At 34.2% G+C, this 27134-nt stretch overlaps 2 protein-coding genes across 3 annotated transcripts; both read left to right on the top strand.

The window, feature by feature from the left end:
• Positions 1-96: 96 nt before the first annotated feature.
• On the top strand, positions 97-15171 carry nmu (neuromedin U). Of its 2 annotated transcripts, XM_041258296.1 has the most exons (10): positions 97-319; positions 4281-4321; positions 5838-5885; positions 5995-6055; positions 8649-8677; positions 8772-8822; positions 11418-11492; positions 13694-13747; positions 14109-14147; positions 14721-15170. In XM_041258296.1, exons 1-9 carry the CDS (start codon positions 151-153, stop codon positions 14142-14144), a joined length of 564 nt encoding a protein of 187 aa, XP_041114230.1. In that variant the 5' UTR covers positions 97-150; the 3' UTR covers positions 14145-14147; positions 14721-15170. The 2 variants fall into 2 exon arrangements, with proteins under 2 accessions (XP_041114230.1, XP_041114240.1); XM_041258306.1 differs by lacking the exon at positions 11418-11492 and having other exon boundaries at positions 14721-15171.
• Positions 15172-18787: 3616 nt separating this feature from the next.
• LOC121321818 (phosducin-like protein 2) lies at positions 18788-26442 on the top strand. The gene is made up of 6 exons (XM_041261091.1): positions 18788-18793; positions 20642-20762; positions 22312-22402; positions 23074-23217; positions 24091-24299; positions 26276-26442. Exons 1-6 carry the CDS (start codon positions 18788-18790, stop codon positions 26440-26442), a joined length of 738 nt encoding a protein of 245 aa, XP_041117025.1.
• Positions 26443-27134: the final 692 nt, after the last annotated feature.

Raw genomic sequence — 27134 nt, 5'->3', positions numbered from 1 at the left:
GTGAAACAAATTCCATGGGGAGTTTCTTTGTAATTGTTGTGACGCGATTTGGTGCTGCTGCCGAGTCGAAGGTGTGGTTAGGAGCTTTAAATTTGGTCTGACAGTAAGAATCAACACTGAAACAAGGGAGACAGCAGACCTGAAGAGACAATGAAGACTGGCACTAAACGAGAATTAATGATGCTGAGTTCCACTCTCTGTCAGCACAGACCTCTGCACACCGGCAGCAACAGCAGCACCACCACAATGAGGAATCCGCACTGTATTGTAACTTTGACTCTTCTCATCCTTCTCATCACAACGACACCTACCTGCAAAGGTAAGTTTTCAATATATCCACCAGCGGTACACATGTAGTGCTTTAACTTTCAGTTCATTGTTGTATTTTACCAACCAGTTGAATGTTGGAAATTGTATTAGCTGATTCGGAATGAATTACTGGTAAACTTAATTCAATGCACGCAACGATTGATGGTAATGCATTAAAAAAAAAAAAAAAAAAAAAAAAAAAAAAACTATCTGTTTCAGGACTTTTTATTTATTATTTTTCCCTTATAATTTTCTAATACAGTTTCTATAGCCACTCAATTGGTTAACTCGGTTTTAGAAATGATTTGGATTGAGAAAGCAAGAAACAAAGTTTGACACAGTGAAAAGTATAATATTGTTTACGTTTTTCTTCGTCCGTCTCTATGTTAATCTTTTTTTAAATCGATATTTCCATCTAACACTTATTAAAAGATAGATTGAAAGGTAATGCACAAATGTCTTTTTTACAGATTACATCCCTCTATTGGGATACCCAAACTGGAATAAACATGTACAATGAATTATACATTCATCTATGTACATTGAATTATCTCTAATGAATAATAAATAACATCTATTTGGTCAATTAGGTTTATGCAAATTACTGTATTCAAATTTTCATCCAATGGGATACAAAACCATGAAAATCCACCAGGACATCCTATATATATACTATATCTATATATCTATATATATTAGATTCATATATATATATATATATATATATATATATATATATATATATATATATATATGTGTGTGTGTGTGTGTGTGTGTGTGTGTGTGTGTGTGTGTGTGGTTAAAGAAAATATATGGACCTTTGTCTCCCATAATGTACATTTATTCTGGGACAGATAGATTCTAATTGTTGAATTAGAATCCCAAGTGGATCCCAATTTTACCTTTTGTAGCTGTAGAAGATTTTAATAAAAAATGTAATTTTAAGTTCTGTACACAGGCAAGTATGTATCAATGATATAACAGGTGGAACTGGGTAGGACACTGAACATTATAGCACTTCATTGTAACATCTCTCCTGGTAGCTACAGCATGTCAACAGTAAGTATTATAATAAATGTTTACTTTGTTTTATGAAGTAAAGAAATTCAGTAATGAAATACTACATTGAGATATTGGTCTATTAGTGGTTTATCTGAGACTGGGTTTAACTTAGGATTCTTGACATTTATATTTCTGAAGAGGTCATCTGTCAAAGACCAGCTGTTAAATGCAAGTGATAAGAATGAGTGTTAACAAAATATGATGTTAATATGCACATGTTTAAATCAAAATGTCGGAATTTGTTGACATTTGAGTAACACAAAAAATGTGCCCTTTAAAACTTATAGATTTTAGGTGTTTTTGGTTATTGGCTCTTTGTGTAGAGTGCCTCCGTTCATGTCAAATTAATGTCCTTGCACATGTAAAGGTCAAAAAAAGTGTCTCTGTAATGAAAAGCTGGGTTGTCTTCCCACCTAAACACTACATTGTTTGTCATTATTAAGAGAAAATTATAGCAAGTGCCACACACTAGCTTTAATATTGTTCATAAAGTGATGTTTAAAGTTAACAACAATTACGAAATCACCTAAAAGAGAGGGAGACAAAATAGGTCATATTATGTATTAAAAATACTAATGCCTTCCATTGGAATGGCCATGTTTGGGCACCATTTTGTTTGACTCAGTGGCTGGCTTTACGAGTTGCTGATCCATTTTTCTGATTTTTTTTTTCTCTGTTTCATTGTTTTGTACATAGTGGCATAACAGAACAATTAAGCATGACTGTACTGCACTTGGGCTTGTATAGTCAATTAAAGATGATTCAGCTGAAAATAGTTGGTAATGTTTTGAGGTCTCAGAAAGGTTAAAAGAAAACCTGGAATGGTGCCAGACTTTGACATCTGTGTATATGAGTCACACCTGGTGGGTTTTAGGTTTTTTTTTTCATATTTTTGCAGTTTTGTTTTCTCACTTTTTCATTTCATTGAATTAAAAAATTTAAATCTGTTTGAACCTGTTTGTACAGGCAGTTTTTTTTTTTTTTTTTTTTAATTCAGTTTGAGAAATGTAGCTGAAAAACTGTAGAAAATGTTAACATTAAAACACTATTATTCGGCACTACATGTGTCCAATGATGAGACACATTTATTTTACATAATAGTGTATAATAAATCATAATCATATACCTCATGATGAAATAATTTCTCTGTTTTTATACACACTGCACAAACTCACAAAGGTGTAGTTCAACATCCATTTTTCTACAATGTAGATGCTTCTCATTGCATAAAGTCAAATATCACATAGCAGAGGCATGTACCCGATTAATGTTGATACAGTCAGACACTGGTTTGCAGTACTTTTACTTCACTGTACTAGAACTCACACACACACACACACACACACACACACACACACACACACACACACAACTTCAGGATTTACAGTTTTTGGTACAGTTCTTATTTAGTTATTCTAAACCCACTGCTCAGGCAACTCAGACATCACTTATTGTGAAAATGATGGCGCTACTTTCGAGAAAGGATTGATTAATTCAGGAGTTGGATAAACTCGCAACCCAGTTTTCCTCAAGGGTGAAGGTAAATTATTTACTTCTGTATGTGTGTTTCACAAGGCTGGCTGAGTGGTGACATCAGACTCGAAACAGTAACTCACAGGACAGACAGAGACGCAGAGTTTGGTGAAGCTGAGCGCTTGGTTGCGCTCAGCATTTAATAAACAAAATAAAAGATTTTAAACAAAAACAGCACACCAAAACAGGACACAGTACTTGTGGCCAAAATAAATAGGCAAACAAAAACATACTAACAGACAAAACAAGTGGACGAACGTTAAACAAATAAATACTGTGCTGGCCATCCAGCACGCAATTGTTATTTCTTTCTTTCTTTTATTTTATTTTAGCTAGCCTCTCCTCTCGACACCCGTTCTCCACTCACAAACACACAACCCTGAGTGAGTGAAAACATACTGCTTTTATGCAGCTGTACCGAGACTCGATTGCTAATCAGTCATTCAATTGGAGTCTCGGTACAACTGCACGTGAATTAATCTAGTGCAATTTCCTGTGCTCACATATTATTACGTTTTACCTGCGAGTGAAGTTCTGTGCAATCCTCGTGCCTAAATACAAATATACATTTTAAACCCACTTGTGTTACACAGACCCGTTTATATCCCGTGTACCAATGACTATACACCAACATTAACACACTACATACAGCATACAACACAAATAAATAGCCCAGGGGCGGGACACTTTGCCACAGTGTGTCATGCCGATTTGAAAGCATTTCAAAATACACCTAATTATATTTCATGGAGAAAAATTCCATTCTAAATTAAATCTTTTTTTAGTTCTGCAGACCAGAAGAATTTATTCGTTTGAACCAAAAATATATTTTTTACAATGTACTGTACTGGGGTTGCAAGAGGATATAACAATCTTAAATGTATTTAGTGTTACATATTGTAGCTTGCACAGGGAAAGGCAGCAGCAGGGTTGGCAGGTGACGTAATCACACATAGGCGGAGGGCGGGTGTGAACCCGGAACCTCTTGCACTAAAGCATAGAGCCGATACGACTGTACAAAAGAGCCGGTTCCTTTGTACAGCGGTATCAGCACTACGTTTTAGTGTGAACGGTCCCGGGTTCGCAGCCACCCTCCGCCTGTGTGTGGAGTGCTTACATCACTTACCAACCCTGCTGCTGTCTTCTCCCATGCACGCTACACCCTCCCCTGCCAGCCTCAAGTCCTCCCCGGACTTGCTCACCAGGCTACAGTCCGACGAGTGTGTGCCAGGATGCCTGCATCCACTTCTGTCACCAATGTAGCGATCTCAGTTAACACAGGCAGGCTCATCACGAAATGTGTGGATTGCCTCACCCTATGTAATGCATCTGCCTGCTTTAACCAAGATCATTATAATATGTATTTCTCATTCCAGGTGCTCCAGCATCACTACAGGAGTTACAAGTTTGGAATGAGGTAAGTGTGAATCTCTGTCAGCTGAGAATCTCCTAGCAGCTACTGTACTGAATGAGAAATAAATTCTTACCAGATGCATCCTTCAATTGAAATGAATCCTTTTTTTTATCCAGAATGTATTCCTAGGAAATAAACCTAACACTAAGGTCAGACATTATGAATCAACACATATTTTATCATCACCAGTTAAGCCAAGGACAGATGAACTACTGACCCAGAGCACAGTGTGGGCTTCTTGTTGAGATGTTAAATACCTGTTAAATAGCTAGAGAAATAATTAGAATAATACTGGAACCAACTTAATCAAATGAATAATGCATTTATCAAACCAAATAATGTTTTCCTTTGAATTTACGACACACCTTTTAAACCAATTTTTTCATCACAAAAATGGCCTGTGTCTTAAATTCAAGTCCAGTATAGTGATGCATGTATTAAAATTGCCATCAAAAGATGTGACTGCCTGAGTACACAAACAGCAACGTGATTAACTAACAGTTGAAGGGTTCCGTAGTCATTATCCTCCTGAGTGGACTACACCCAGCTAATCAGGACCTCCTGATCAGCTCAGTGGGCAAGCCTTCCTGTTTACCAAAGCAACAGCGCAGGTGAACAAGTGACAGGATCCTCCCTGTCACAAAGAGTCATTAGCTTTCTGAGGAATTCGAAGAGAAGCTTTTACAATTTCAGCGTTTCATTATTAGGTTCGGTTCTAATCAGACCCCCGTATTTTTCTACTTACAAGCAATACCACAGTTCACAAAAAGGGACAAAAACACGTGCGAGTAATCATGACTTGGAATGAGAAGCAGCACATAACTGTAATGGCCTGTGTGACAGCAGGCGGCTGCAAACTGTCTACATAAATCTTTGGGAAATTTGGGCTGCATCTTAAATTCGAGGGCATCTTAAATTCAAAGGAGTACAGCTAACGTATGAAAGAAACCTATTGATATATTGTTTTAAAGAACTTCCCTCATCAAAGCTTGGTAAAAACATAGCAAAGGGTAGTAAAGTTTACTAAAGGCATAGTGACAGCATGGTAAAGCACAGGCAAATATGGTAAATCAAAGCGGTAAGCACAAGAATTGTCATTACAACTATCTTTAAGGGTTTATGAGAAATGTTACCGTTCCAATTTGACACCTCTTTCTACCTACTGATTTTACAAGATGATAGTGCATTATGGAAATTGATTACTTCAAAAAGCTGAACTGTTTCATGTTAGTATATGTAAAATGGTACCTTTTATGATTGTAATCATTTTACCTAAACCAGAATATCATGTAGATTTGTACTGTGTACATTTTAATGAAAATTGTGTCCTTGCATTGTATTTTTATGTCTGTATCCATTAAATAAAAACATTTTGGAATATTCAAGTGATATTTTAACCAAGGTTAATTACAGTAGGCTAAATTACATCTGTTTGCTCAGTTTTGAGGCCCCAAACCTCATAAGATCTTCCTCATACTGTACCTCTTGAGAATAAATTAATGGGTCATTTCTTTTGTAGATAGAGGATGTGTGCTCATCTTTTCTTTCCACAGACCCACAGTCTCAGGTGAGTTAAATTACAACGATATCTGTCATGGAAAATGTGTTTCTGTTTCGAAAGGTGTCAGTGATAGGCTTTTGTTTGATCCCTTTCCTGTTTTGTATCTTGTTGCTAGGCATCCAGAGCAATTGAAGAACTGTGCTACATGGCCTGGGGAATTGTATACAAGTCGCAGGTACATTTTATTTAATTAATCTTTATTGTAATAATCTAGAGGTATGGTTGTGACACCAGCCAAATTAGAATTAATCATTAAGGCACACCAGGACATGTACTGGATAATGTAACAGCTTGAGGGTATTGTAAGGGACGATGTGCAGTAATGTGTCTTCAGCAATCTGAGGAAGTTATTCTTTAGCAGAATTTGGTGTAAATGGAATCATCCATAACTTCAAAACGCTCATTTCCAGTACACTGAAGAAGGTGTAACTGGGCAGAGGCATGATCTGGAGACCATGCACAATGCAAGCAAGCATCATAACTACTATGCAGAACAGCCATGCCCATCTGCATTCATGGTTATAAAGCTCTTAAACTCGTATCATTAACAGGAGTCGGCATCCATAACTGCAGTACATCACAAAACACTGCCCGTTCCAATGGAACTAACCAAAACTGTTGTCTACATCACTTAATTTCCTATAGATTTAGTATATATATATATATATATATATATATATATATATATCTATATATAATATATATATATATATATATATATATATAGTATATAGAAGCTGTATGTCAACTTGCAGTACATTTTTACACATATGTACGGCTGGTGTAGGTCATGGTAATTTACTTTTTAGCTCACATTCTGTATTTACAGCTGGGCTGGGGGTGTTTGTCACTGACATAATGATTATTAAAATTTTAATATGCCTACAGTATTACAAAGCCATCAGATTTTAATTATTCTCTAATTTATGTAAATGTACCTGGCTTGGTATTATTTTTATTACTCCAAATATGCCTTCAAGGAATTAACGAACCCTTATTCCCCACTAATTATATTTACAGAACTGTGGTGTTCTTGTCTGGGTATGGTAATGACTATAAGTAGAACAGGGAATAGATGACAGTGGAAACAAGCTAATCATAATTATTGTCTCTGTGTGTTCCTTTGTTTTGCTCTATCTTTCCCACTTTTTGGTTTCCTAAATGACTTTATTTGATTTTAATAAAACATATTTAACCCTGGCACAATTCTTTTTTCCCCCCCTGTTTCTGACTTTTGCTAATGCACATACAGTACCTGTTAATTATTAATACAAAAAACATCAATAATTAATTGAAAATGCTTTTTAATTTGTCATAATCTTCACTCTGAGCTTCTATATTTTACCAGTTTAGATTATTATTTGTAGCACTGAACTTAACTCTTTGCACAATTAAAAACCAAAAGAGGGCACTTGGTACTGCAATTACCCACAAAGCTGGCCATTAACCATCACTGCTAGATGCACATTTGAAAACGGGAAGAACTAAAATGTGTTTTGCACTCAACCTGCTGATAAAACAACATGTTCCATGGACTTGACCTAATTCAATATGTTAGGCTACTAGTACATTATCATTGTTTATATATATATATATATATATATATATATATATATATATATATATATATATATATATATATATATATATCCCAGGGGCCCTAGCTAACTCTAATACACTTATCAGATGGCTGAAGCAGCACTCCTTACACAAAACCTGCTCTTGTCTTTCCTTCGAAATAGGAACCACAGAGTTTCTCTTGTTTCTCTTCTTCAATGACCAAAAAACAATCCATATATTTATCTGTTTGTCTGTATTTGAGCTGTCAGTTTTTCTATCTATATCAATGTAAAATAGCACTAAGTAACTAACTGGTAATAGAAACAGGGGACTATAATGCCCGAAGCCGCAGGAACTATAGTTTTTCCTGAGGGGCTTTTAGTTTCACACTATGAGCCGAGGTCTGCAGTCCATATTTGTTTTATGAGTTAGTCAAGAAAGTAAGTGAGGCAAGGTTGTGTACTAAATATGACTTTATATATTTTGTTTAAATATAGCTAATACAGAACATATACATAGTTTCTCACTGCGGCACAGAATTCTCAGAGGATCCCCTTGAGTTTGCGAATGTCCTAGTTATTTATACCGAACATCAAAAGAAACTTCACTATTATAACTCAGTGATTTTAAAAGAAAAGGTATATAAATGATGGACATTAACAAAATGTTTTTGTTTTTTTTTAATCACTAGATCGTTCATCCTTGACCATGACACACATAAGTGAATATAACTGAAGCATATGCACTTAATCACTTAATTAGTGAGACACTTGATTGGATACTGGATATGGAGTGATTTCAGCTGTTGAATTGCATGCTAGAATAAAAGCAACAAATTTCAAACCTGGCGAGACGGTATAACCAGACACACTCTGTCAATGACAGGCCACGAACTGAGAGACCAAGAGTCACAACACCTGCCCAAGATTGACAGATCATTTTGCATCTTCGTGATGTCAATTGTTAATCAGCAGAATAATTAATCACTGCACCTGCTCTAAAATAGAGTTTGTCATTTTTTGTTCACATCTAGTGAATTTTATACAAATATAAGTGATAAGTTTATATATATATATATATATATATATATATATATATATATATATATATATATATATATATATATATATATATATATTCTTTTATTTAGAGAAATAAAGGAAACAAATTTTTTCGATAAGTTATTATAATAAAACTAAATAAAGGTACATCTAAAAGGGAAAGATCACACAAAAAGGGTAAGCAAACATGGCATACCATAATAATTATGTGTATAAGGCATTTGAGAGTAAATGCCATTGAAATGCTGTATTTTCTACTTTTTTTATACAGTTCTTGTTTCATTATTCTAAGACTCACGACTCAGGCAACTCAGACATTATGGTAAGTTGTGAAGCTCATGCTCTGCAGTGTGTCCCGTTCTTATTTTTAAAGCTACGGTATCTTTTTTGCAATTGCTAACGTGTTCATATGCTCAGATATGATCATTTAGTTCCAGAGGGTTTACTTATATAACCTTTTCATATAAAGGAAATAGTTTGATCTAAATCTATTTAGATTTTTATTTGACTTTTTGTAGTCATTTGATCTAGTTTGTGCAAGAGATCACTGTAGCTTTGCAGCACAAATAGTCTAATTCCTTGTTCTCATCTGCCACTGTTAGCCATAGTTAGGGCTGTATTTTTTCACTGTAAAAAAAGCTTATTTCACTGCATTTCATGGTCTAAAAATAGGTTATTAACAACAAATTATCCTAAATATTAAGATGCTTACCTGGAAAATAGTAAATGCTAAACTGTTGAATATTTACTTTTTATGTCCACCTTTTAAATAAATTCTATTTCACCATCAGTGAATTATCAAAAAAAAAAAAAAAAAAAAAAAACAGATATGTGAAATGTCCCCTACATAAATATTAGGGGATTAGCATAAATATTTTTGATCTTTTATGCAGCTTGTGTCTTTTTCATTGAAGACATTTAAAAAAAAATTGTGCAGCTCTATGCATGGTGTTCAGTCATTTACTGCAAACAAACTACTGCAACAACAATAATAATAATAATAATAATAATAATAATAATAATAATAATAATAATAATAATAATAATAATATGTGTTAACCTTTGTGGCAAAGTGCCCGCCCCTGTGTATATTTTGTGTTATATGTTGTGTGTTAATTTTGGTGTATAGTCATTGGTACATAGGATATAAACAGGTCTGTGTAACACAAGTTTTTAAAATGTATATTTGTATTTAGGCATGAGGATTGCACAGCACTTCACGTGCAAGTAAAATGTAATATGTGAGCATGGGGAATTGCACTTTATTAATTCACGTGCAGTTGTACCGCGACTGCAATTGAATGATTGATTAGCAATCGAGTCTCGGTACAACTGCATAAAAGCAACATGTTTACACTCACTCTGGGTTGTGTTTTCGGTGAGTGGAGAATGGGATTGGAGATGGAGGTTATAATAATAATAATAATAATAATAATTACAATAATAATAATTAATAATAGTTAAAATATCAGCTCACTGTGTTTGTCTGTGTAGTCCGTTTTGTTTGTCTCTTTAATTTGGCGAAAATGCAGTGTCCTGTGTTTTTGTTTGTTACAACCTTTTTATTTACTGTTCTGTTCATTCATTAAATGCTGAGTGAAACCAATCGTTCAGCTCCACCCAACTCCACCTCTCTGTTGTTTATTTCCTGGTTCCTGTTTCTGGTCTGACATCACCCACTGCAGCCGTCTTTGTGACACCTTGTCATACTCAGCTGTGAATATATGTTTACTTGAGCTTTTAGCTAAATTATGGAATAATTGTTCAATGTCTTTTTGACATTTCTTTGTAAAAAAAATCTAATACCACCTTAATGGAATGACAAACACTGAAAAAAGATCCTTTGTGTTAGAAGTTTAGTTGTATCTTGGATATACGTTTGCATCAACTGTGCCTGCAGGTGTATAAAAATATAAGGTGACACTGAATTAAATATTTTTTAAATAATCCCACATTCATAGGTAATCAATGTGAACTACAAGTATGTAGCTTTCAATATTGCTAAAACACATTAATTTTAAAGAAACCTGACCTTTCATATTCTGAACCTGAAACAGTCTTGATATGTGCCATATAATATGCTGATTAAAGTCAGCAATGAACTTTGGTGTTTAAAAATTCTGCATTTGACCAACAATTTGTTGTTTTGTGTAAATAGGGCAAAACTGCATTTTAGATATACTGATTTTGTAACTGAAGCCATCACTAACTTAAAGGGAGATGCAGCAAAACCTCTCTCATCCAAACTAACTGGAACCAGGGAATAGGCCTTTTTTTGTTTGGTTAATGGAATTATTACAGAAATTATTACAGAAACGTTGTTAAAATGGCATTCCTAATCCATAAACCTCCAGAAACAATTACTTACAACCCCCCCTTAAACAAATGGGACTATATTCTCAAACCCATTTACTCCAAAGCACGATTTTGTTACATAGTAGAAACGCATACAATAAATTTACCAACTCAGAAATAAACAGCTCAGACACTTCATTTATGGGCTTGTGATTAGTCTAAAATAGTTTATTATTCATTTTAGAAGTTCAAATTATTTTTCTTTCAGAAAAAAAAAAAGTGCTAATGCCAATTTGGAATAAATAACAGAGAATTTAGCCCAAGATGTGTTCAAAAATAGGTTTAATTTACAGTTAGAAACCATACCATTTCAGGTGCTGATTTACTTTTTCCTGTTTTACCTAATTATCATGTCCTGGTGCCATTCTAAGCAGGGCAAGGGTTGATGCATTTGTCTAGTACAACAAGAATTCCAAGGTCTAGCTGCAACTTCACTGATTTACATTTGAGCTCCCTGTTCTGTCCCTTATATAGTGTCCCCGTGGTATGAAGGGTGCTGCTGTCACAGCACTTGAGCAGTAGCTTCATGGTTGTTCATGTGTCTGTGTTCATGTCCTCTCAGTCGTCTGTCCTGCATCCTTTGCTGCAACTTGTTCCCCAGCTCCATGTGAGAAGACTGAAGAGATTCAGAGATGACGTATGTAACTTCTTATGCATGCTCCCATTTTTTTTTATGTCATCACTAGCTAAAATCTCAATAAAGCGTTGTACTGCAGCAATGTGTTTCCAAACAAAACAGCTGTGCTTCAACAATATTTGGAAAAAAAGAAGGCAAACTAAAGAAGTTAATTACAGTATAAAAACATTTTTGGCTAAAATCTTGAAGACCAATTTATTACACCTTTTTCATTGGTTGGGAAAGTTTAGTCAGCATTAGAAGTGTGCATCGAATTGGACTGAACTTCCCTGTGCAATAACAATACAATAAAACTAAAAACTCCAACAGAACCAAAGGCTAAAGGGAAGCGATATTAGCTACAGCACATCTGTGTACAACTCTTAGTTTTACAGTTCGATGTGTAGCAAAGAGTTTTTAGCAAAAGAAGCAGTATTAAATTAGACTGACCATTTACTCTTACAATTTGAAGAAGGCTTTTTTTTAAATTATTTTAAACCATGGTGAATTTTTCCAATGTGCCATTAGTGGAGCTCCTACATTAGCAGTAATGTCTGTTCTGTATTAGACATTAGTAGCAAAGATTAGTGAAATGGACAGGATAACATGGAACAACAACATAACACAAAAGTCATTGACTTCCTCAATGATGCCATAACTGTGGCTGTGTCAACAAATAACCCAGCTTGAAGAGGTTATACCTAAACTGTTTTGTAATATTTTTTTTTTAATTATGCCCCAGTAATAAGTAGTGAAGAGAGCAATCTCCCTCATCTTAACATTATGTCTTTCAGTCTCTCCACTATTTCAAATGTCATCATTACTTATAATAAAATATTTGGCATACATGGGAAAATGACCTAATACTTTAGTGTCACATTTGTGTTGACCAATACAAAGAGATTTGAATATATGTATACTTTTCTTTGTTAACTAATTACATTAATTTGTCTTCTCTTGTAAGGCCATAAGGTTCACTTTTTCTCTTTTTCCATAACTCAGTATCACTTACTAAGAGTTTTGTTTTTTCATTGAATCCAAAACATGTTTATAAAAAAATGTGGGATGGTGGCTATTAAACTTGATCGAAATCATAACCCTTAGAACTCTTTTATTACCCCTAATTATTGTATTTGTTTGTAGCTAAACATTAGTTTGGGACAGTGTGATTCACCTGGTCATTCTGTCGTTGGATTTGAATGAAAGCAAGAAAGATTCCAAAATGAGATAATACAAAATTTTTAAAAGATATTAAGTAGCAGCATGAAATATTTAAAGCTACTTGGTGCTAGATCTCTCAACAGTTGTAGAAATAACAATGTTTATGAATAAAGTCCTAATCCTAGTTTATGACCTGTTTTAAGACTCATTCTCCCAAACCTATTTTTTAACTATTTGTTTACTTGTCAACAATGACATTACATTGTTGATCTTTGATTATGTAATGCCACTTTCTTTACATGGATACCAAACAATGCAGTACACATCATTTCCAGTCAGGGTTAACTTCTACTTAACTAAATTCTGTGTTATGAGGTCCTTTGCGTATGTTAGGGCTGACTGACTGTTTCATTATGTGTTGGTATTAGGGAAGATAATGCATCTTGGTGCAATAGATATTATTACATGTAATAGGATCATCATGTTGATTGTGCTGGATTGTCTTGCTTAGAAAACCAAATGTCTTTAAGGTCAAACTGAAGGGGTTAACCCGTATTTTGGTTGAGTTTATTTTTCAATCTGTATTTGTAGGAATGTATCTGAATGGCCTGTCTTAAATCGTGCTCTCGGGGAGTGTCTGGATTTATTTAAACCAATTTAACTTGGTGGGAGCAGCTTGATAAAAACATTGATCATTTACTTGTGTAGTCTGCATGTTCACAATTAGCAAAGCAGTCTTGAGCCTGTCCTTAATGTAATGAGATAGAATTCAGTTTCTTTGTTTTTTGTTTGCGTAGTATAAACTGTAAAGGATGGGGATTATTTACTTGGTTGCAAGATAGTATTGTACAAAAATATATTAGTTTGACTTCTCTGCTACTCCTTATTGCATGATAGTTTTAAAGATTTGCCAAAACGTCCTGCAAAACCACTGATTATTGACAGTTTACATTGAGTATTCTTGCCATATTGAATTCTGGGCCTCTGTAGAAAGCAAATAGTTTTATTCCATTTACAACCAGTGATAGCACAATGTATTACAATATTTTCTACCATTTCAGGATGATCTTCAAGGACCTGGAGGAATTCAAAGCAGAGGATACTTCTTATTTAGGGTATGCTATTGTATTTTGCTAAACTGTAGTCTTGAATAATGTGTATGGATTGTAAAGGGGGGTGGAGACATCCTAGCCTACCCCTTCATAGATAAGTAAGTCTAAACACATCTGACAGTAAAATAATTGTATCTAATGTAGTGTGTTTTGTCACTGCCAGAATATATATTTAGTTACCTAAATGAGCATAATGGTACTCTTACAGGCAAATACTGAAAGTGCCTAAATGAAAATATGTTTAAAAACAGTGGACTATATGATAATTAAACATTTAGCAGAATAATTGTACTGCTTAATATGAATTAGTATAATAATTACTGTTAACTAGTTTGTAATCAATGCTATGAAATTTGTTTTACAGCCAAGGAACGGAAAGCGGTCAACAACCTTTGCCTAAAAGGTACAGACATACCCTAAACTCAGTTATAGACTATAAGTTAACATGTATAAGAAACTATATCAATTAGGCAAACATTCTGCCCTTGTTACACCTAAAAGTCTAAGTTTAAACTAACTTTTGTAAGGGAGATGTTTATGTTGATATATTAATGTAATGGGCCTTGTAGGGATACCAAATATATTCCATTTTAAATGAGCTGGAAATGTAATTAGAAATTATATAATAACACTGAGGCCTGGGGTGGGACTTTGCAGTCCCTTTTGAAATTACTGTACATTACATTTTAAATTACATTTTAAATGAATAAGGTGATAGTATAATTTAATTGAAACAAAAATTCTAATTCAGACTAACAGACAAAAGTGGCAAACCCCAGCTAGATTAATAAGTGTGGCAGTGTTTGGTCATTATAATAGACTCCAGTGTCCTGTGCCATGATTACTGAGAATGCATTTTAATTTTATATTTTTAACTGTTCCATGTTAATATATTTTCTGTACATTCTTCAATTTAGTACTGAATAGCACATACATTTTTCAATGAAAACTATGAATTATCTTTTTGTTTTCACAGATTTCTGTCTGTTTGGACACCTGTACATAAAATGAATGGAGAAGAATACAATGCAAATGGACATTACAAGCTTTACTGTTCTCTAGACTTGTTATGTATCCATTTTTAATATAAAACAAAATCAAATAAATACACTTTGGTTTAAGTATTGTTTGTTTAAATGTAATCTGTTATTCAAATTAAAAATCAGCTTCCTGAAACGTTCTGCTTTTATTGTTAGTGGTGTTGTGCCTGTCAAGTGAGTATCTAATCTAGATGGGCATAAAGAGAATGCTAGTAAGAGGAGAACAATATACAGTTACACTTATCCATGTGTTGTTCCAGCTCATATATGTCTCTATCATTGGTCAGTCTAAAGACTAAAACACATTAGGCTGTGCTTCAAAGGTCTTATTACAGGGTACAAATTTGGTACAGGGATCTGGCCTTGGGGCTGTCAATATATAAGTTTTTTTTTTTGATTGTTTGTTTGTTTGTTTGTTTGTTTGTTTGTTTGTTTTTGTTTTTTTTTACCTGATTCATTGTTGTGTTTGTGGAAAATAAATGTCAATATTAATATTAAAATGTCAATATTAGATATTTATCAGTGTCTAGTTTTTTTTATTTATTTATCCATTTTATTCTCTTTATATACGTATCCCCCCGAATCAATTTTATCATAACTTAATAAAAGATTCAAAGACAATTCTGATGGGTTTTGACCACACCACTACATCAAGAGTTAATACAGTCTAAAATTGTTTTGACACTAATACAGGCTTATGATATTGTGACAGGATAGCGGCGAGACAGAGACTCATCTAGCCAGGCAACTGCAGTAAGAAGCACCAACGTGCACTTTAATAAACAAAAACAAAACACAGGAACAAGTAAATAGGCACACGGGGCCAAACAAAAAGGTTTAAGCAAAATCCAAAAATGTAGGCTGGGCATTCGCCTTAACTACTAACACTAAAACAAAATATGCAGAAACGCAGTAACAAAAACACAGTATACACTCACCAAACTCCTCTCTCCAAAAAGAGCCCTGGGCTCTCCTTTTAGGTGATGTGGCTGCTCCCAATTAGCACTTAATCATTCTCACATATCCCTGCCAACCACCACCAAAACACCATAAAACACTGCACTATTAACTAGTAACAGGATGCATTTATGTGTCCAAGTTTTACATAAATATCATTTTTTGTTTTAACAGCACACTTTTTTGTATATGTTGACACGTTTCCTATGATGTGTTCAAGAGAGGGGGAGAGGGGAGGAATGACAGGACCATACCCATGTAACCCCTGAAGATACCCCCAGATAATTCCTCAAGCCAAACCCACATAACCCACAAAGCCACACCCCTGTACCAAAGGTGTACATGAGACAAGACGTGCATTTAAAACATGAGGAGCAAAAGTGAAAGAGCTGAAGTAACACGTGGGTAAAAATAGATTCATTTTTAAGAACCACTAACCTTAACTTTAATAACACGAACTTTGATTATTGTTTCATTTGAAACTCAAATAAAAAACGGGGGGGGGGGGGGGGGGGGGATAATATTCAAAAAATGTATTAAGAATGAACCACATCTGTAGGCATAATGGTTTTCAAGATCAGTGGATCGAAAGCTCCTTTCACATTGGCACACCTACTCCTACCCAGGTCACAATCTCACATAGTGTGAAACCACGTTCCTGGGTCACAGCGACCCACCTCACAATGTGGGTCGACACACTTTGACCTGGGTCGAGTGAGGCAAAATGCATTACGGCGTTCACAAGCCGACGAAATAATTAACAGCCACACATGTGTGAAGGTTTCACTTCAGCAAGGAACATTTCTGTTTATTCTGTTTTGCCATATTTTTGTTGCTTGAGACACACCATGAGCCAGATTGCAGCAGGGATGAAGAAACATTTGCTCTAATCATCACATCAATCCAGAGAAGTTTGGATGAAAGTATCCGTAACAAGCTACTTCCAGAGCATTGATACGCGTATTGTTTACTTGCGTCTCTCACCCAGGTCAACCCCGCTTTATCAAAAGCAGTGTGAATTCACGTAGCTGACCCGCATGACACCGTGTCCTGACCTGGGTAGGTTCCGACCTGGGTAGAGCATGCTAATGTGAAAGGGGATCTAATCATTTCATGAACAGCTGGGACTGAAGGGTGAAATACTGGATTTATTAATATACAGTATATGAAGCCCAACACTTTAGTAAATATGAGTTGAGCTACCAGCTTTGTGAATGTTGATCCCCTAGACAAATCCTATGTTATTATAAAAAGAAAAGAAGAAAAAAATCTTTATTAAGGCAAGTAATACACACATGCAGGATTTACTCTACTGCCATATATTATCAGCTGAGAAAAGTTTATGAAAGTTAGGTTTAGCATAATACGCCATGGCAAAGTACCTACAAAAATGTTAACCATGATAAAGCAGTTAATAAGTATGGGAAACTGCAAAATAATTTTCTGGGCAGCAGTATCCATATTTATGATCCCTCACTGTAGTTGATATTTCACACTTTAGTTTCACATAAATCTAAATAATTTCTTGTCCAATTATAATGAAACATCCTAAGAACATTAATTTACTCAAGTTATTTGTAATCTGTTTTATAACCAGGGACTAAAGAGAAAAAAAAGTCTTTACATATATCATATCTAGAGAAACACTTACTCAATTGTAATGAAACTTGGTCTGTATGTGCATACAGTGGATATAGGTAATGGTCTCTCCAGAAACAGCTGGATTTAGAACATAGGGTTAGCATGACTTATTCTCATGTTCTAATCACAAACTCAAAATGGTTTTATTTCTATCTAATGTACATATGTCCTGTGAAAGACAGTTTGGGATGACTCAATGATAAAAGCCAACGTATACATTTTGCAATCTTTCCCTGATTGCACAGATGCTTTATTGCACGTTTAATGTTTCAGCACAAACCATTACTTTAATCCTAACCTTAAAGTCACTATTAGACAATTTAAATATTACACTGTTGAACAGTTGCTGTTCAAAGTGTGGATGCTTCAGGAGCACTGGACAAATCAACAATCTGCACGTCGGCAGTGTCTATTCTCTAGAGAAATCATACAGCTATTTCATTAAATAAAAAATAAATAAACAATTGAACACAATTATTGGATTTCAATAAGGGATATTAGCCCTGTATTTGTATATTTACCCAGTCTTAAATTCAATTTCACTCCTGTATACCTATCCAACTTTAGAAACCAGAGTTGGGTTACAGCAAACCAACAATTCTACAAGGATCAGTTGCCTTAGTAAAGTCTGCAATCCCGATGCAATGTATTCTAAGAAATTATATAAATACTTATATTGCTCAGATTACAATCAATAGATTATAACCTAATAATTTTATGCTGCAGGAGGGCTCTGGATCACAGATAAATTATATTTTGTACAAAATTACCTTGATTATTATCCCCCTCCACCATAGGAGCACTTAAATGTTGCCCTTGTCGAGAAACAAATTCCTGGAATTGTTTACACACTACATGTCACTGGCACATTCCCATACAATGAGATTTCATTATTACCCCAAGGCACTTTAGAACTTAAATAGAAGTTCGATGTTTGGAGACGTGAAGAGGTTTGTAAAACAATGCAGTTTGCTAAAGTTGTTCTTACAGCTCTCATTGTTTTGTTTATGTTAGCCCCCGGAGTGGTCTTTACCCACCGGTAGATACATTCTTAAGCAAACAGGACTTCAGAACTTTGAAGCTTGCTATTTCAAGCATACTGTCCTAAACGCGGTACTGTATAAACAACTCCACCTTCTCTCAAGACCACATCTAAAATGGTGTCAAACAAAATGCTTCAATTACCTCTTCTTTCAAATGTAACTACCAATAAGATTCTTAAGACTAGGTGCACATAAATCTGTGACATAGGCTATTATGACATCACTGCTGTTTATTTTCATATTTAATCTAGATTTATATATAAACACATCATCACCAAAGACAGTCGCACATAATTTATTGTACTGATATTTTTATTATTTGTTAAATTATTTTTATTCTGTTGACCAGACCATTCTCAGAAATGCAGGTAAAGACATTTGTAATATATGATGTGTATTCTAGGAATTTCTACAACCAGTTTTAACAACTGTTAACACAATTTAAAGGAAAATGTATGTATTTTCAAAATTAACATAGATTATGTTGAATCTCACTGCTATTTGCTTTCACTTGGATTTCAAATCCAACTGCAAAAACTGATACGGTACAGTCTGGATAAACAGACGTTGTAAAGAGTCCATTGGGAGCATTTCTGAATGATTAATCTAATTTAGTATACTATTCTTGGTAATATTATATAACATGGAGACAAACATTCTTAATCTACAACGATAAATGACAACTGTCAAATAATCACCTGATAGCTTAAACCGTATACAGAAACAAAACATTTACTGAGAAAATGTTCAGCATATGATGGTATTTTTATTATTATTATTATTATTATTATTATTATTATTATTATTATTATTATTATTATTATTATTTAATAATAAGTAACTTAATTAGATTGCTTTCCCTTCTGTTTCTTTTCCAGCCTTCATTGGCGAAAGATAAAATAGGTCTTCCGTTTGAAAAAAAAGCTTTTGGCTTTGCTGGGAGTGATCTATTCACACATCCACAGTGGATATACAGGCTGTTGAGGTGTTTGCTAACTACTTTTTATTTCACATGTTTAAACATTAAAATAACTTGAAACAACAGCCTGAGACAAGACAAAGAATAACATGTAAGATTAAAGATAATTCATGCACAAATCATTTTTTTGTCATAAATCACTTCATGTTCTTAAAACAATACATAACTGTGAAGCAAGCGAAGTTAAACATGAAAAAAATCTATATTCAACACAGACACAGAGAGGCTTTTATTTAAGATAATTTAATGTATTGTAAATAGTTGTCCACCAAAGATTACAGGAAGTCCATTTTGGTAGTCACCCTGATTTACATTGATATTGCTTACAAAATTGATATTTGTAGGTGCTGTCGTTAGAACCAAATGAGAGAATCAAAATGCATTCTCTTTCCATATGCACAATATTAAAATAAGATAAAAAAGAGTTATGTTTATTAAGGTTAAAACTTTATTTTACTTTCTAAATCATACACTTTCTTTCAAGTTGAAAGCTAAACCTTCCTCTGACAGCTTTGTCATTAAACCAACCCTAGTTCAGTACTATTACTTTGTATAATTCACTAGTCTGTTTTCAATACAGGTATTTATTATTATTATTATTATTATTATTATTATTATTATTATTATTATTATTATTATTATTATTATTATTATTATTTATTTTATTTTATTCTGTACCGATGGTGTATGATGCCCATTGAATATGATTAAAATGTGATATTAATGTACACTGTGTAAGCTATTTGCAGTACAATTTAAGCAATGTCTGATAGTCACCACAAAGTGTACAATGATAAGGAAATTCCAAAAGGCTGAAAAAAAAACGTTCTTTTTGTTTATTAACTGTTAATAACTTGCTTTCTATCATGTTAATAAGGCATAAAGTATAATTCAAGCAGACAAAGCTGCATGCCGTCATCATTGCAAGGATCAAACACTAGCTGAAACTCAATTGAACCTCTTGTCTAAGACAGTCATCACAGAATATTCTTGGAGATTTACAAGACATTTACACCAGGAAACATACCCACTGTACATGTGTGAAGTAAGTGTTTCCTTGAATTTGGAGACAGGTTTAGCAAAAATATCCTTCAGTCACTTTAATCAAGATGTTTCTACATTGGCAAAGGTACTGTGCTGTTATCTGGAATGAGAACTACTGTACTGTAATAATCTGTCAAGGCACCTGCAGAGTACGTTCCTATTCCTAACATTTTAACACTTCAAAACTTCACAGGACCCAAATGAAGACACTGAGTGGAATGACGCTTTGCGGAGGTTTGGGATCCTACCGGCTAAAGAAGAGCCTGTAGATGAAACTGAAGAGCTGGTTTTGAGGCTGCAAAAAGAACAAGAAGGTACATCTGTGGTACTTTCCCTCAATAATAAACACTGCCATTTGTACAGTCATCAGAGTGATTCACAAATTCAGTTGAAAACAAATTTATTATTGCCTTTTAGTGATGAAAGACAAGGGCCTGGATTAAGTCAAACATATGACTGTGTTGAAGCTTTTGTAAACTATAATAATGGCGGCACCATAAACTTTTATTTATTTCAAGCCACATTTTTTTTTGCCAGTTTTTACTAATATGATCTGTTATGATTGATGAATACACTCTGCCATCAAACATTTAAAAAAAAAAAAAAAAAAAAAAAAAAAAAACATACAGCACTCGTCCAGCCATATATATGTGTTAAATCTGAAACAAAAACACATTTGAAATGAGGAAAAACACCAACTTATCAAAAGTGCCCAGCCATTTAAAGATGAGATATTGAAAACACAAGCCAAGTTTCAACCTTGACCAGCACCAAGAAAATAGACACAACAGTAAAAAAGCAATGAGGGTCAAGGTTGCCCCAGTTGTTTCTACTAACTTAGCTTGTGTTTTTGATACAAGTTAGAAGAAACAATTGGGGCAACCCTCTCATCGGTTTACATATATATATGCATGGATAAAAGTGCCCTGAGGTCTGCAAAAATCTGCAAATAAAAAGGGAGAAAAAGGACATTTTTACCTTACTTTGGCGACTTATTTCTCTTACTGTATGAGAGGTATTGACTTTTTATTCTACATTTCACTTAAGAGTGTTGGGAACTACAAATTAAAAGTGAATTGGTGATTTTGGCCAATACCCTGAAAACATGTAAACTATCCTTGCTGTATTGAGAGTCTGGCAGTTCTCGTTGATAAATTGGCGCCAGGAACTACCCTTCCTCTCAATTTAAATTTAAGGCAGAGCTTGTGTTGTGCTGAAAACACTCTATTAATGGTTGTTAATTAATATTTGTGTAATTCCATAAGTATGGGCGCCTCCCTCATTTAACCCGATTTCAATGTAGACGCCTGCTTGCTCGCGTCCCATCTATCTACATATTTAGTATAGCAAATACAGTTTTATTATTTATTTATGTATTTATTTATTTTTAAATTGACAATAGTGTTTGCTGGCAATACAGTAACCACAATGGTAAGAAGTCTCCTGTTTGAAGGACGAGTTGAAGAAATCAAGCTGGATGTAGTCTTACTTTCAGCAACTTTATTTCAGCATATCACAAGCTATGTTTTCATCAGATCTTTTTATGTGCTGAAAGTAATGCGTTTGGGGAAAAACAAAACAAACAAAAACAAAACAAACAAACCAAAAAAAAAACACAACAATTATGATGGAAACAGGCAAAATTCGGTTAATCATGTCGTTTAATAGGTGTGGATAACAATGTCTCCTGTACGATAAATGATGTGAATAAATGCAACGGAAATACTTTCTGAACAAATTTTTTATGAGCTCGTGCATAATACATTTGCTGTTTTCCATGTACCCAACCACTTCATTTAAACATAATTGTGCAATATTACTGAACACTGCTACAATAATAACATTAAAATATTTACATTACAGTCAAACCGTTTGAAAATATGACCCTTGATGAACTGAAGGAAGCTGAAGAGGATTTCGATGAAGAAGATGAGAGAGCTATAGAAACTCACAGGTCAGCTTCCATGGGACATTCTGATATACATTTTTTTATTATTTTTTTAATATATAAAATTAAAGAAATGTGATTTCCTTCTAAAACAAGGGCCTGCAATCATAAAGCATTAGAATGCAGCAAACACGATTATGACTCATTGGGTTGCTCACTCGATGGCATAGTCAAACTTAATGGCTCCCTCCAGTGGACATTATTTATTTATTTATTTTTTTTTTACCTTCAGTAAGAAGAGCCAGGGAGTTTATTAGTCTAACAAATTCCCCTTAGAGATGTACAGATTAAACTGGAAACAAAAATGTTGCCACGTTGTAATTGACATATTTCATATATCCAGTTCTCAAATATAGTTTTTCAAATATAATCGTTTTATAAACAGTCTACCCCTTGACAATCTTCAAAACCGAACAGCAATAACATGTTTCCAAATGTAGGAAGTAAACAAGAAAGCAATAACGCCAGAAATTCAGACATTTTTATAATTTTATTTTGTATGTAGTTAGTTAGTTAATTAGTTAGTTAGTTAATTAGTTAGTTAGTTAGTTAGTTAGTTATTTAAAAAGTACCCCATACTGATAGTGATATACTCCAGACTTTTGAAACACCCTGTATAATATTGTATAAACCTACCGGTTAAAATCTAGAGTAACTATCTGAGTAATCTTTGGTAGGTGCCAACGTCTTGCAGAATGGAAGGCAAAACAAAGAAACGTAGGATTTGGAGAGTTGACAGAGATTTCCGGTGACCAGTATGTGATGGAAGTAACAGAGGCTGGAGAACATGTGTGGGTTGTTCTTCATCTCTATAGGCCTGGGTAAGCAAGCTGAGACAGAGGGTATGAGTTTAAATACTTCTAGAGACACAGCAATACACACACTTGGAAGACTGCCCTGTAAAACCAAACAAATTAAACATAAATCAGCAATATATTTTAAACACATTGTGTTGTTTATTGTAATTGTTTGAGAAGATATAATTTTTAAAAACATGTTAGAATTGTTACCAAAATAAACATTACAGTCTACATTTTACATACTAATCTCTTCAGAGATGTGGAATATCAAAACATGAACATGTTAGAATTTAAGAATTGTCTCTGTTCTATATATGACCCATAGCATTGCTACCATTGCCCATTAGTACAGAAACATTACATTGCTATTGTATTGTCAATGCATTGCTATTGCAGATCATTTGCTAAGATTTTTTAGTCACACTTCTAAACATGATATTTTTTGTGGTCTTTTATTAATAAATTCTAGGTGTTGTGTGTTTGGTAGTTTTACTATAACTCCCATAAATATTTTAAATACTCTGTGTATTCATATGAGCAACAACACTCTCATATGTTGTATCTTTCATTTCTTCAAAAGTGCAGTTCAGTTGTAGCATAATCAATATATGTGGAATCTTGATGCATAGTGACATCTTGAGGATATTATGTAAACTGTGTTATGGCTCAATACAAATTACTGTACATGATGATATGTTAACATTTACCGTTTAAATATAAATGTCATATGCAACCAATTTTACAGTATATATAGCCCCCCCCCCCCCCCCCCCCCCCCCCCCCCCCATAAAAACTGGTTAATTAATTACGTCAGGCCCCATGTGTCCAATACACAACCTTTAAAAATCTAGACAGTCTAGACAGTGAACGATAATAAGCTGCCTTTCCTTTCAGAATACCAATGTGCACTCTCCTCAATCACCTCTTGAGCCTATTATCCCAGAAATTCCCAGAAACTAAGTTCCTGAAAGCTATTGCCAACAGTTGCATTCCAAATTACCCTGACAGACACTTGCCAACCATCTTTGTGTACAAGAACGCTCAGATTCATGGGAACTTCATTGGTGAAGCCCTGTGTGGAGGGAAGAATTTAAAGAAGGAAGGTAACACAACTATCTGTTTAGGATATTCAGAATTAAAAAGCACACAACTTATAGTTTATTAGGTATACTATACAATAGAAAGAAAGCAACGCTGATGTACGGGTAAGTAAGCTGGGCTGAGTTGAGTGGGGAACGGAGGGGGGTGATGCTGGGATGCCAGAGTCACTGTTGAACACTCTTGAAGTGTCGTGGGCTAGTCAGCAAAACACTGAGGACAGAAGACCCCAGAGATGTACCCAACTTAGTTCAATCCAGACGGTTATCATGCTGATGCACTGGGGAAGACCACACTGTGGTTGATTTGCAGCTGTTGTGTGTGTTTTCCTGCACACACATTTGAAAGTGTGAATGTTGTTTGTTACCTCATAAAAATGGCTGGATTATTATTATTATTATTATTATTATTATTATTATTATTTATTATTATTATTATTATTATTTCTCCATAATTCCCAGATTAATTTGATGTCAGCACATGACATGCATTTGTTGAAAAGTGAAATTCCACCCATATGCCTGATTAACTTCCAATGGTTGAATACAACACAACTTACCCTGCCCCTTTCATGTTGTACAAAAGACTAAATGAATACTAGTCCTCTACTAATACATGTCTCCTAATTCCTTTTCTGTCTTGTTTTCATAAATTATAGGAAAACAACAGGCCTCTACTCTTGTCATTGAATTTATGCTTGTTTTTTTTTTTTTTTTTTTTTTTTTTTTTTTTTTTAATGACTAACAGCTAGTAAAGTTACCAAACTAGAAATAAACCACTCAGATATTTAGGTGCCTGTCTGGTGTTTTTTTTCCCTCAGTCACCCAGATAAAAGAGGTTTGGAAGAATAATGCCCACATTTATTTTCTCTTGGATTACATCAACAATTTAATGGGCAGAGCTTGAAAAACATTCCAGAAAAGATTGTAATAGCCTGCACACCATCATTCTATTCAAAGGGTTCAATATTTCTGAAAGGATGCATGTCATTCGTGGGACCCAATTCCAAAGTGTTTGCTGCTGATCCATTTGTTTGTGTGTGTTTGAGGGGGGTGTAAGGGATGGTATATAATTAACTTTTGCTGCACCTGTACCATAGCTTAAACTAAACAGGTATAACTAGTTTCACAGACCCTGATAAGCAATGGTCTTGAACTTACCTAATCAGGGTTTGAGAAACCAGCTTTGCAGAAGAAAAAATCCTCTCAATGACAGAAAAGGGGTTTTAATAGCATCCACTAGGGGGCAGTCGTGATCTTCATTGAGTGAGACAAATTCGCTGTTTTCATTTAATTTAAATTATATAACTTCTTCATTGGCTGAATCACGTCAACTGTGTTTACCCTGGAAATGGAAGTTTTAGGATTGCCTCTATTATTACTTCTGCATTATTTTGCAAAGTGAGCCATGTTAACAAAGCTTCACCTCACAATTTATTTAAAGATTAAAACATTCTTTAAATAACTCAGAGTCAAAAGCGTTGTGAAGTCTTTACTACAAAAAATGATATTCTGAACAGTAACTTGTTATCTTTGTAATTTGGGCACATTGACAGTTTTTCAAATTCATTATAGCAGTGAGTGATAACAAAATTATAACTTTAGAAGGTCTATCATGTTAATGTTTTCAATGTTGACAATATTTGAGCCCATCAGTGTGTTCTTTTTAGCCATGACATTTTTTCAATACAGTTTCCATTTTTAAATAGTCAAAAATAGATTTTGTGTTTCATTTCTACTGCAATGGAAAGGATGAATTCCTTTCATTCTTTCATCCATGTTATATTTAAGACAAAAAAAAACCCTCCAAATAATGTATCAACAATTAAAATACTTAAGTGCAGTCTTTATTATATATTTTTCTCAGCCATTGAAGTTGGTATGATCATTAAAATGTTGCATAAGCAAAATATGTGCTTTATTAGCTTTATATATTTGCCTTCCACAGTGTGTTTCTTATTAATTCTTATGTACTGTTTTAGAACTGGAGTGGATGCTTGCTAGTGTTGGGGCTGTCAAGACTGACCTTGAAGAAAACCCAAGAAAAGCTACAGTAGACATGATGACATCATTAATAAGAAACTGCTGCATTCAATATCCAGATTGCAGTGACAGTGACACTTCCAAAAGCGACAATGATGGTGATTGAAGAAAGAAGCCAACTAGAAACTGTATAGCTCATCATAATCAAAACAGGGTTCGCAATATTAAAAGAAGATATATGATGTTGCTAAAGCTTATTAGAAATTGTCTTTTTTACTTTTATGTCCTTGTTCCAAAGATGTGCACTTTTAAAAGCTGATCATGTTTGTCCATCTGTCTGTCACACATTACACGGTGAGCATGATACCTGTCTTGATTTTGACTCTTCAACAAACTTTTCTGAAACACTCCTAGCGTTCTGTGGAAGTTTCAGATGGCATGGGCTATAGTCTGATAAGCTTCCAATTTTAAACGTGTAGCTGTCAGACACATAATCACATTCAGACACTGATTATGAGTACCCTCTGAATGGGCCTGCTCTGGTTTTAAACCCACCACCAAATACATTGGTCCTAACTATGTTTGCTTTGCATGAATGTCTGAAGACTGTTTGATCTGTTTGAGCAGAGACTCATTGAAATCATCACTGTAGGCTGGTTTTGAGTCACACCTTAACACTTCCTTGCTTAGTTAAGCATGTGGTGAGACGATATTGAGCATGCTTAATAACTAGTAAGGTAAGATATAAAGTACAGTGGGAGAAAATATTTTAAAGAGGTTTGAACCAGCATAATATAGCAAATAAAAAATAGTTAAAAAAATTAAATACATGCCATATATGGCAAATACATGTATGTG

Source organism: Polyodon spathula, chromosome 1 (assembly GCF_017654505.1).
Source record: "Polyodon spathula isolate WHYD16114869_AA chromosome 1, ASM1765450v1, whole genome shotgun sequence".
NCBI classification, from domain to species: domain Eukaryota; kingdom Metazoa; phylum Chordata; class Actinopteri; order Acipenseriformes; family Polyodontidae; genus Polyodon; species Polyodon spathula.
This window is presented reverse-complemented; position numbering and strand designations above follow the sequence as displayed.